Source organism: Sebastes umbrosus, chromosome 8, assembly GCF_015220745.1.
Source record: "Sebastes umbrosus isolate fSebUmb1 chromosome 8, fSebUmb1.pri, whole genome shotgun sequence".
Lineage (NCBI taxonomy): Eukaryota > Metazoa > Chordata > Actinopteri > Perciformes > Sebastidae > Sebastes > Sebastes umbrosus.
Genome location: NC_051276.1, coordinates 19,901,236 through 19,914,470, shown reverse-complemented (window position 1 = coordinate 19,914,470; position 13,235 = coordinate 19,901,236). Strand labels below are relative to the sequence as shown.

The 13,235-nt window shown below is 43.2% G+C and overlaps 1 protein-coding gene across 1 annotated transcript in view; it reads left to right on the top strand.

Annotated features, from left to right (window-relative positions):
• LOC119493329 (GDNF family receptor alpha-2-like) overlaps nt 1-13,235 on the top strand; it is a 53,562-nt gene that overhangs the window by 23,551 nt on the left and 16,776 nt on the right. Inside the window, exon 4 of the mRNA XM_037778521.1 lies at nt 4,966-5,344. Within this exon, the coding sequence (XP_037634449.1) occupies nt 4,966-5,344 (379 nt within the window). The remainder of the gene's footprint in view (nt 1-4,965; nt 5,345-13,235) is intronic.

The following is a 13,235-nucleotide window of genomic DNA, read 5'->3' as shown; positions in this document are numbered from 1 at the left end:
ATTATTTCAATACATTATTGCCGGATGACGGTTGAAGGAGCTAAACGGCATGCATATTAAGACTGAGGGGGCCACCGAGGACGCTCAAGGCTTTGAATTTCACCAGAGGAAGCTCAACCGGAAGGCAGATGCTCATAAACAGCTCAAGTATTTAGAAGTGTGTTTACAATGATTTAAAATTCCTTTGGACACCCCTCGACCACCTCCGCACACACACACGTATTTATTCTCACATACAAATATTTAGTCCTCTCTCTTCATTTCCATCTCCCTTCACATGCTCTCTCTCTCTCTCTCTCTCTCTCTCTCTCTCTCTCTCTCTCTCATCTGCATGCTGGTTCATTTCTCAGCAATAATTTCATGCTCAGAGGTAAAATTCAGCTGATCCCAGAGACGAAAAAGACTTCATGAACTCCGCCGGTCTTCCTCTGATGACGTCTATACGTCTAACTTGCTCAGTGAGGCTCAGGGAGATGATTTTGAAGATCCAGTGCGCCCTCTTCCTCCCCTCTAGAAACCCCACAGCGACTCAGAGTACAGAGCTAATGACTGATGAGCCCTTTGACACAGAAATGCTTGACATGCTCCTCGGGGTCCGGACTAAACACTTCCCTAACAAGCTCTCGCACGCTCACCCAGGGCCGTATTAAATCCAAACTTTGGCACCTTTCCTAATTACTGAGAACGTACCCGGAGCCAGAAGCCTCTTCCTAACCTGGGCTGAACTCCCCTCTGCAGCGCAGTGTCCCTTGAGTATGGGATGATATATGAAATGCAGAATTCAAATTAGGCTGACAGAGAGCAATTACTGGGGAAAGAAGATCCCTTACTCTTTGGGTAAAAAAAAAGCATCAAAATCCAGATACAGTGTACGTGAACGTTTTATCCACTTCATCTCATTCATACGTGCTCCGTCCGCCTCTCTCTTTCCCGTTATCATCCCTCCTTCTCTTTTCTCACCGGAGCACAGCTCTCGTGTAATTTTCTGTTTCTCTCCGTCTGTCTCCCTATAGGTGTCCCCTATCTCACATTTTTACCTCTGCTTCGTTTCCCTCTCTTTCTTTCTCTCCCCCTGTGTGTGTTATATGTGCGGGAAGAATAGATGGTTATTTCCACTACATTGCCATCAGTGGGGTCTAATTTATGATACCCATAGAGTAAGAGCCCTATTAAAAGCCTATTTACAGTCAAGCGGCAGGATCACCAAAAGCAATGCGGTGCTTTAACTGTTGTTGACATCAACTAAACAGTTATGAGACCGCGTTTTTTTCCGAGGCAGTTGCGAGTAAACAACATAAGACCATTTGCAACTCTTTTTGTGGACTCCCGTTTTGTATTCCCCCAAATTAATACGTCGCATGGTGCTTCATAACATCTCTGTAAACATTCATATTAGTTTACTCTGCAGCCAACAGGTGCCAAGATATAATAGGAAAGAACATTATTTATGACTTTTCCTGCACTTAATGACACCGATGTTCCGTGTTTATTACATCCATTAATCAATCAATGCAGCCGCCCGCCCATCTATCTGTTCGTTCATTCAGTCAGCGCCTCGCTTGCTCATTAATGTATAGTACAAGAGCCAGCAAGGTAAGGTGATAGATACGTGTAAACTATTGTGATGCTATGAGCTGTTGATTGCGCCGCTGATGGGCTGGGTTAATTATTCTGAGCGAGAGGCTCTCCTGAATTAGGCTGGATTAATTGAAAGCTCTCCAGCATGTCTCTGTAAGTGGCCGTCCAATCTGTTAGTCCGCGTCCTCTCACTTCTATCTCTCTATCCGTCATGATCAGCTGCTGCAATCAACTGCTCAAGTCTCCTCTCCCCTCTTAAAGCTTTTTCCATTTTTATACGTCTCGTATCATTAGCTTATCAACCCCTTTCTCCTCGCATCATAGCAGAATATGTTTGCTGAAAACCTCCATTGTAATGCACTTGGAAAATCAATTATAACTCTGTAACACAATACCGCACATTTCCCCTCCCATCTCCACTCCTTCGCTTCCTTCCTCTTCCTCCGCGCGCTCTCGCCATCATCCTGTTTGTGTGTAAGCGCGTCAGAGCCATTAAGCGGGCTTTGTGTGTTATGTTCGCCCCAGGACATCTTTTTGGGTTGAGCACCAAATTCAATCTCAGCTCCCCAATCAGAGGTAGTAAAAACCGGTGCGTTCGCTGCAGCCTCAAAAGCGGCTTGGTCAGATAAATCTTAGTAGCTCATCCTTCTCCTATTTTCTTTTCATCCCGGACCCCCCCAGTGGCCCACATTAGAGCCTGCAGATGGCCAGGGAAGATTTAGGATCTGCAATCCATCAATGTAATATAGCCCGAACCGCTGGACACCAGCTCCGCTAACCTCGCCTCCAGCTGGACCGTACCGCCCCCGTTCAGGCCCCGCTTCAGCCAAGCTTGGCCCACTTTAGTGAAACTTTTGGCCCCGCTTCGGCCTCTTCGTGCCCAGCGCCAAAGTCGGCTCTTTTTTCGATTCTCGTTGAACCAACAACAATCCTGCCTTCAAGGTTTGATGTTTGCTACTGTTTCAGAAAAAGTACATGATCTGAGCACAGTTCTGCCAGCCTTTTCAGTCACTTACACTAACAAGACTGAGCTTGCTACGCTGCCAGACATCTGCTGTGGATCATTTATCCGCTCCCCTCAGAGAGTGCAAGGATAAACAAGTTTCAATTGATGATACAATGATGTCTTATTCTAATAGGAGTCATGAAAGTTAATGCTCTTTTTATTCGAACAAAGAGGGAAAGGTTCTCTCCGGTGGCCTGCGACGAAACATTGTAACTATTGTAAACACCTACATGTGTTGAACTCAGGACTTGTCTCTTAAGACCATCTGTGTTTATCAGAGCGCCTCCTACATTTAACCTCCTTGCGACATCAAAATGAAAGCCTTGGTTAACGGAGGAGTTTAAGTGTGCTTTTGTCTCTCTGTGATGAAGCCCCGATATTCTTCTTCTGCTATTCTTCAGCGGGCGGCATCGAGTTTTGTTTTATCTGACGTGATCTGAAACCACAAAATCATTAATTTTGGGGTTTTTCCTTATTTTTTATCCCCCCCATTGTGTTGTGATGCGATGCGTTCCAAGTATCCCCATTTCTAGGATTGATAACGTGAGATGCACCACTCGGAAACAACACAACATCTCCGGCACACCCCTCTAAAATAAATGGTCTTCTTCCTGCTCCCGGCTGTCTGATAGACGCAGAGTGAGATTGGTTCTGTTGAATAAGAGATGAATTTCTCTGGGTGTCACCATGCCGCTACGACCTCTGAAATATCATTATCTACAGGGGAGGGAGGTTAACTTCTCTAATATAGCCAGAATACAAGAGAGGGACGCCACAAGTGAACATGATCCTGCTTTATTAGCGGTATATCTCACGAAAAAGTGTGTTGTTTTTTTTACAGCGGCTATGGTATACGCTGTATCTCAGAACACCTAATGACATAATCTGTTTTCCACAAATATGATGTGCAGCCTGAGGCGTAATTGCAATGTTTCAGTTTGTGATTACACTGGAAAAAAACAATGAGGGAACTTAATCTTGTACTTGAACCATCCAATAAGTGGATCATACAGCACAGCGTAGTGTGGAGTCTTTGCCAAGTCCTTGAGCTTCGCATGTTTCGGGCAGATGTTACAGTATTTAGTGTTGCTCATCAATAAGCATTCTTGTCAATATTTTCCCAAGGACTCCTGTTTGTTTTACATCAGTTCCTTTAAAATATATTGTTTGCTTATCTTGTTTTACTTACATTATAAGTATAGCAAAAACATCAGAATAAGATTATGTATAATAAGTATTATGTGTAACATCGAGGCAACTTGCTACAACAACTTTATAATGTACTAATATTATAATCACATCATAATATTACCTGGAAATGAATAATTCATCAACATCCAATTTGGAATCATTGCTTAATTCATTCATATTTCACTCAAGGTCTGAAACCGACTGAATCAATAATTCAGTTAGAGTGGATGTGGGCTATCTGCAGGCATCCCTCCAGTGGCTCAATGTTGGATGATACTGAAGAGTCTCCTTCAGCACTCAAGTCAAACATTTGCAATGGACTCCCCGACGGGTAGAGACGCAAGGATTATTGTTTTATTTGTTGATCGTACTTTGCAGCTGAGCCGACTGTAATGATGATGTTGAGTTAGATGATCAATGGGAAGATTTGTATTTAACTGTTGTGATTGTGTTTGATCCAGGTTGTGTTTGTTTAAATACGACAAATCACAAAAAAAGATAGCATTGTAAATTCAAACGACTCATCCCTCTGGAAATACATGTCTGGCATCTCTTTTTCCCTTTAGCTGAACCCGATTTGACTGTTATCAGGCCATTAAATAGGCGTTATCGATTGCTATAAGTACCATAGATGTGGGTCAGTAGGGGCCTACTACTGTACGACTACTACGTTGTAAATGTGAAAGCGAAAATTAAAAGCAACACTTTCTAACACGTTGTAAAACTGAATGAAACTTTACATTTTTGAATAAAAACAAAATAGCTTCTTTAAGTTTAGGCAACAAAACCATTAGTTAAGTTTAGGGAAATACATCATGTTTTAGTAAAATTTGACGATTGTGAACACAAAGACAGCTACACGTTGTTTGTTTCACACGGAATGCAAACCCCAGTATCCCAAGTGAAAGTCCTGTGTTTTCAGTCCCATCCATCGCCCACGACCTCCATCCCATGTGGAGTGCTGTCATAATTACTACGGTCACTAGAGGTCGCTGTCGTCTTCTGTGATACCTTCTTTTGGTGATCGACCATGTGAATAGATGATAAAACCTAATATTGCGTGTAGCAGGGCCCTACTGACCCACATCTATGGGGCTTATAACCGATAACCACCTATAATGGTCTGAGTCTAATCGGCTAGTTCACTAAAGTCACTGAGTTTTCTCTCTTCTTTGTATCCTCTGTCACAGGGATGCTCGTTGTGGCCCCGAAAGGTTTCCACTGTCTCGACGCCGAGAGAAACTGCAACCCTTGTCTTGACGCGGCTAAAGCCTGCAACCTCAACAGCAGCTGCAAGAGGCAACGCTCCGCCTACATTGCTACCTGCAGCAAGGAGGACCCCAACAAGGGCGAAACCTGCAGCAAGAAGCGCTGCCACAAAGCACTGAGGTTGTTCCTGGACCGCGTGCCGCCCGAGTTCAGCCACCGGCTGCTCTTCTGCCCCTGCCAGAGCGAAGGCTGCGCCGAACGACGCAGGCAGACAATCGTACCTGATTGCTCCTATAAAGATAAGGAGAAACCCAACTGTCTGGAGCTACGGAGGGTCTGCCGCCAGGACTCTCTCTGCAGGTAAAAGAATGGGAAATGGTGGGGTGGGAGGAGGTTTCTAAAGGGCAAAGGAAGAGTGTCCTGTACTGTATGTGCGTAGTGAAACGGGTGGCAGGGAAGACATTTATTTATGTGCATGCATGTCTCTGTTTTTGTTTTGTTGGTTTGAGGGACAGATTTTAGTGCTGTGCATCCGAGACGAGCTACGGCCAAACACATCTGAAGATTCATTAGTATCTTCTTATATTCATGGAAAATAAGAAAAAGACGTCAATTTCCTGCCTCCCACAGCATCCTGAAGTTGTATATTTCTCTGCTGTAACTTTGCCAGTGAAGTAATTAGACTTTCATGGAGGCTGTGGCTATTAGAGGCAGGATGAAGATGTGAGGCTAAGTTGAAGGGACAACGCTCAATTAAGCTGAACAAAACATTAGTGGATCACGTTGGCTGCACAGGGGCCTCTATTGGATTCAAGCGGCCGGATTCAATTCACACCTACCCAGCCGTGACATGTTTCCTTGTGTTAGTGCTGCCGAGAGCAGGTGAAACACAGCGGTTGTACTATCAGCCCAAATCAGCTGTCAAGATCTTAATACCCCCCCAGAACCATGTGCTGTGCCCGGCCATCAACAGGCTACACATCCAGCCGGCTAGAGGAGATATGCTCTGCCTTCATTAGTCTAACAACATAAAAAAAAATGTGGGACATTTGAATAATTCTAAGCATTTAAAAGCTCATTTGTGAGCCTAATGGAGTTCGACCAAGTGTTAGACCCTTGAAAGCTCGCTACTAAAAATAATACTCACGGGTGCGAGAATTATGAGACGGGGGAAACTTTTGTCTACTTTTGTATGTGCCAGTGTGACAGATGATTAGGCAGATGATACAATTCAGTGACGGGTCTTGACACAGGTCTTATGACAGGTTTGGAATAAATTTGGTTACATTTTTTGAGGCAGACGCAACAACTAAGGCTGTCAATCCATTAAAATATTTAATTGCGACAAATGGAATGATTGTCCATAGTTAATCGCGATTAATGGCAAATTAATGGCAAATTAATCACACATATCTGTTCAAAATGTTCCTTAAAGGGAGATTTGTCAAGTATTTAATACTCTTATCAACATGGGTGTGGGCAAATATGCTGCTTTATACAATTGTATGTATATATCTATTATTGGAAATCAACATAACACAAAACAATGACAAATATTGTCCAGAAACCCTCACAGGTACTGCATTTAGCATAAAACATATGCTCAAATCATAACATGGCAACCTCAAGCCCAACTTCAACAACAGCTGTCAGTGTGTCAGTGTGCTGACTTGACTATGACTTGCCCAAAACTGCATGTTATTATCATTGAGGTCAGATGCCAAGTGACCCCTTTGAAAATGGCAGGTTTTCCTTGCCAAAATTAAGCACAAGTTTGGAGCGTTATTTATCCTTCTTCTCGACAAGCTAGTATGACATGGTTTGCACCAATGGATTCCTTAGATATTCTAGTTTCATATGATGCCAGTATCTTCTATTTAGTTTTAAAACCTGAGCCCGCCACAACCTCCGAAAGATTGATTGTGTTAATACGTTAAAGAAATTAGTGACGTTAAAACTAATTTGCGTTAACGTGTTATTATCGTGTTAACTTTGACAGCCCTAACAACAACACAACAAACATTACAGATTCAAACGGTTTATCAACTCTAAGATGAATAATATATTGCACAGTATGAATAATAGTGATAAAAAGCACTGTGCAAAAAACATTTTATATCACTTTTGTATTACTTGTTTTTCTCTCTGTCTTTTGGATAACTAGCCTGAATCATTTGTAAGAAGTAAGAATGATTTACAATCACATGAAATTCAAATTATTCTTGCTAACCATGCACAATGATTCCTTGTGAGAAGTATATCTGTGGTGCGTCACATTCATCCTGTTTCTATAGAGGTTAGCAGCCTTCGAGGCCGAGCGTTAATGACGAAAACCCAATTCCTCTCCACTAACACTAAATCCAGCAGCCGCGCTGCTAAAGTAGGGAAACTCTATCGCCTCCTCTCCGATTTATGATTGTCTTGATAATTACCTGCTTGCCTGCATTGTGTAATCTGTTTTCAGGCTGAGTTGCTTTCTTTGACCTTTAGGCCCTCGGGTGTCTGCTGTGCACCTCCTCATTGAGAAAGATGAAATAGAACGTTAAAGCTCATTATCTGTGGCTGGGTAAATGCCCCACTGAGGTCAACCGCTCGATGAGCGTGCGCACGCTCATACAGTGCGAACACACGCTGGCCTGCGCATTAGCAGACCAACAACCATTCAGCAGTCACACACACACACAACCACACACTCATACACAGCCACGTTGAGCTGGGACGTGACTCTAATAATCGTCTGTTTGGGTGGCGCATCTTCCCGCAGTGAATAAGTGCTGCCATGCAAGAGAATGACACTACGATTCAATTAAAGTGAGATGTCGTTGGTCAGCGCTGGGCTGACAGTGTTCTCTGATTGGTGATTTTTATCCTGCCTTGAGGTGTCCACAGTGACCAGCATCCTGTGAGATATTCTTAACGTGTCCTCTGTCTGCCTTCATGTCCTCTATCTGTTAATGTCAGGCCTCATCACACCTTGGAAAACACTGACTTGTTATTTTATTCCATCTGATAATTTATCGAGATATTGTGCTAAGCAACACGTTGCGTTCTTAATTTGTTCTGCACCTTCAGTATGTTGCACAAGCAAATTGAATTTAAAACGTGTTTGTCATGCTAATGGAAACAAAGTCCACAGATTAGAGTTTGTTTTTTGTGCAACCTCGGTGATAAACGCAATTGAGCCACCCTAGAAAGAGCCCTCCGAAAACTTTCCCAACACAGAAGTCACAGCACAGTCAAGTACAACAACAGAGGAAACTTTCCTTGGCTCCCTTTTCCCCTCTCTGAGATGTGTTGATAAAAGCAGGGGGAAGATCATTCAACGACAGGCCTGTCTCCCCCGGGGACGCCTGTCTGACTCCAAACGGGGGCTACACAGCTATAGCCCAAGCCTATTTCATTTTAACACAAGGGACTGATGGAGAGAGGAGGAGGGACTGGGCGGAGGAAGAGAGGGAAGGATAGATAATGAGACAGAGAGAGAGAGAGAGAGAGAGGGTGGGAGGAGAGGGTCGTAGAATCGATCCGGGCTGTAAAGCTACTGCAGCGGGTTGGAGGTCAGTGGATTGGTCACACAGCTATGGATCTCTGCAGCAGGCTCTGCAGGCCATCTCAAAGACGAGCTTAGCAACCCGCAACACACTCTCATGAAGAACGGGTCACGGCTCAAAACACACCCAAGTCAGAATGGATTTAAAAATGTATATTCTACCTATTTTATTATTTATTTTAGACCTTGAAAGGCCAGCAGGTCCTTGCTTTACACCAGGGAAAACGCCCTGAGATACTTTCTTTTTTGGAGTTTTACCTTGAGCACGTTGGATGCCAGATTGGCTGTGATTTCACCTTTGGAGACTGTTCAGATTGTTCCAGGTGGAGCCCAGAGCTCAAATAAACAGAAAATAAATATTTGAAAGGATTTCAAATATATAATTTTGGCTTGGGCTTGGATGGCATATTGCACTGGACGATTTCATTCTCTGCCTGGTCTCTGTAGAGGCAATTGTTGACACACTCTGGAGATCTAGGGACTGTAGATGGACGAAGAACAAGCATTAAATGGAGCAGCTCTTATTTCTTACACCTGGTTGTACTTCTGCTGCAGTTATTACGTTATTTCCTTCCATAATCCCAGACAAATAGAGAGAAAAAACAGACATACAACAGACAATAAACCTGTGTTTGTTACCGTCCTGCTATTTTCATCACTTCCTCTCCTCTCAGCTTCTCCTCTCTTATGTTCTCACCATCCTTCCAATGGATCCAACATCTATTCATTTGGGACTGCAGAGTCCACGGAGTGACAATAGGGCTATATTTGGATGTGCTGTTTTGGGGTAGTGAGCATATGTGTGTGTGTGTGTGTGTGTGTGTATGCATGTATGCAAACAGATAAACTCCCTATCCATTTCCATGTCAGCTTACGCTAACGCCAGCCCAATGAAGCCTAACCCAAAGAACATTGAGTTGTATATGTGTACCGTATTGATTGTCTGAGGATCAATGCCACACTTCTATCTTTGATTAATATCCCCTGGTCTCCAGGCTCACTGTGTGCTCTTTGATTGAGTTCTTTGGCCACTGGTTATCAAAGTGGGGAGCTGAAAGACAATCGATCACTGTACAGGTAACCTGACCCAGTTTGGGAGATGCTCAATCTGTACCGGGCTGCCTTTGCTCACAGAAAACTCACAGGGTACTCCACACACACACACACACACGCACACACACTGCCCTAAATCAACACTCTGCTCTGTTGTATCTGACAACTCAAGCCTCCACCGAGGGGGAACAGTGTAGGGAGATTGACTGGCCCAGATGGCATTACTCTGTAGCTTCTGAGACGAAGCTGAAAGGAATAAGGATTGTTGTTGCACTTTTATCATCAGTTTCTTTCTCTCTCTCTCACATTCACTCACACACAAACACACTTTTGTGCTCTTGTATTTGTGTGAGGACCCTCAGCGGCCACTCACCCTACGCTAACCTCACGTTCACACATGATGCCAGTTCTCTATGATGTACTGTAACTTTAAAGAGCAACCAAGACTTGGAAAATAAATAGGAAATTAATCAAGATATGAGTGCATAATTGGAGCTGGGTATGTAAATTACACGCTCAACACAAATATGCCTGAAGCTATAGACTCATGAGGAAAAAAGACCCTTAAAGGTGCTAAAGTCGAAATTCAGAGCAGATCTTTGATTAAGAGATTGCCTCCACACGGCTTTCAACATGGCGATGGTTGAGCCGGTGGCTTGCAGTCAGAGACAGGCAGTATCCGAAACTGCATACTATACTAGTAGTACATACTGATTTGATGATCTGCATATGTAGTATGCAGTATGCAAATAAAAGCTAAATCAACAGCATACCAAAAATACCCGGATGTCGTACTGATTTGGAAAAAATCTCCAGTATGCATCGGACCAGTCTACCTCGCCTACTGTATCCCACAATGCAAAGCGCTGGAACGGTACAGGCTATGGTCACAACAACAGTGGCCAAAAACTGCATGTTTTTTTTACATGTTTCGTAGCTATTTCATCACTAAATTCACTTCTGAAAATGCCTACCTCGCCAGCCGGGCAGTCAGGCTCACAGATCCCGCTATGAGCTGGCTGGACCACACCCACTTAGGAGACAGGAAGAGTGTACCATTTCAAACCACTGGCAGAGCCTGGTCATGCGTCATCTTTGTTTTTGAAGCAGTATTGCGTGAAGCAGATTAAATAATCAATCAATAATGAATATCAAAATATGTATCTATAATTAATAGCTCAAAATTGTGAATCATAAACCCATGAATTGTCGTAAAAGGTTAAGGAGAGTGATGGCACTCGGCTTCAGCTATCATACACAATAATATAAGAATTCAAATAGGCGCCACCCAATTTTGTAAAAAGGGAAAACTTCCAAATTTGATATTAATCAAATGAGTCTAGTAATCTCGGGGATGCTATGGCGTTCTTGGGCATAGTGTACAGTGATGTACAAGTTTTTTATAAAGGCCTACACACAAATCATATAACCAAGGTCTTTATAAAATGAAATGTTTATTTAACTACCTACATAACTAAACCACCGACAGAAGATAAGTGGATAAATGATGAAACAAAAGGAATAAAAGGAATAGGATACATGAGCAATGAACACAACAATGAACATTTCTGAATAGAAATGAATCAAGAGTGACCAGGTCAATCCAGCGATTGATATCTACCAATTAAATTTGTTGTTTGATGTCATATTCATTCTAAATTTAGGGGTAATCTAATTTAGGTCTGATGAATTTCTCTCTTAGTCTTGTCTGTTTAGTAGACTAACATCAAACTCTTTCACATCTGAGAATATATTTATATCACCTGGCATTTCCTGATGGGCAGATAGGAGGTTGTGCTGTATGGAGTGGCTGCAGATTCTGTCTGGACCTCGACATTTTGGTTCTATTGGATCCCACGGGACTTGGCTTGAGTTGTTTCTCTCCATCAGTGGCTCCCTTGGCGCTCTCGGACATCTCCGGATACTGTCGGCTGACACGTGGAGCTTCAGCGTGAACCGTGTTCTCCGTCTCCATCTCTCTCTTTCTCTGTTGTGGCGACAAGTCGCTTAATCATATCTTCACTCCTCGTAGCTGGAGGGGGGCCACTTGGCATCTTTGCCAGTTCAGAATATCTTTCATTTAAAGTCTTTCTTTAAAAGTCTCTTTTTTCTTTATAGTTGCTGGAACAGTCTTCAGCAAATTGGTGTATGCAGTGGGGCTGCAGGCGCGGGTCGGGATTCAGGAACCAAGCAGCAGGAGAGCAGAGCAGAGAGAAGGATGATACGGCGTGCAGAGTCCAAAGGTCTTTAGTGGTAGACTGAGCAGGTTAGAACCCAGGTAGAAGAGGTTTCTTCAGGTTCTCTTTTCGGGTCGGCTGCCGCTCTCCGCATCGTAGTGAGGTGTTGGACCCACAGTGGGCATCCGGATGGGTGAGCAGCATGGATGTATAAAGAGAACTGGATACAGCGTTGCAGGCGGGCTCCCGTTCATTCCTATGAGAGTTGCTCAGTGGTGCATGAAGCCAAAATGGCTCGACTGCCGAGTGACAAAGTACCCGGATCATCTGGCGCACTTCCGCATCCTTTGGGCCATAGAGCAGGCACAGCAGCGTTTTTTTTTACCTCCGCCACCCAGCCCTCGCTCCAGCTGAGGTCTCCGTCTCATTCACATGAACGATGGAAGGGAAATAACTCTGGGTTTGACTATTAGTGCATTTTACAACTTTTAGGACCTAATGATTTAGGGCTATGGGCGTAGATCTAATGTCGGACTCTGGCGGACTGTTTTTGTGTCAAATTATTGACTTCTTAAGTAAGTAGCCGTGTAATAAGCGGGATAATGTACAGCTAGTGGGTCATTGTAGTGAAATAAACCCCTTCAGGATGGGGACCCTTCACGTCGTGGTGCTGTTTCACCCTGTTTGGGTTCATTTCACAACAATGACGGGCTCGCTGTACATTATACCTTACTTAGTGACCTAGAGAGGTCAGGTAAACAGTTTCTGGAAGAAGTTTCAAGAATTTTATATAATTTCATTATCATTTAAATGTTTCTATATTCTTTATCTTTCGATCATCATCATCATCGAATTCAGCATCTTTAAAATCTGTAAGTGTAAGCAAGGAATTAACCATCACAACTACCTAAACAATTACCTTAAACATGGATTAATTATTGTTATTTTATAATTATTGCTCTTTGGTGCAGCAGAGCCCATTTCACATTACCCAGCCTGCGTAGTGAAAGCAGCAAGTTAGCAGAGCAGCAGCAAATTCAGTCATCCGTCAGTGTCTACACAGGATGCATTCAGGCACAGTATTGTGTAAACAGCTGTATTGATTAAAATAGAAGCGTATCTCTTCTGACAGACGCGTGAGATGGACGACTGAAAAATGGGGCTGAAACGCCTCCTATGTAGACAAGCCTTTACACATAGTCATTTAATCCATTATTAATATAATAGCATTGAGATCATGTCCTCACTCTCAAGGTCTCAAAATGGTCCTCACAGTGACAGAAGTATAAAAGCATACCAACAGATTTCTCTTTCTTAAGCTACCTTAAAAAGTCTGTGCTCAAGTTAAAACTCTGGACCGTTTCCATCTCCCTGGTTACAATACAAGTTATCAGAGTGAAGTGTCTCTTCTTCAAAGCTGTGGTTTTGCAAGCAAAGCATGTGTCAATTGGTGACCTTTTCCTCATACATA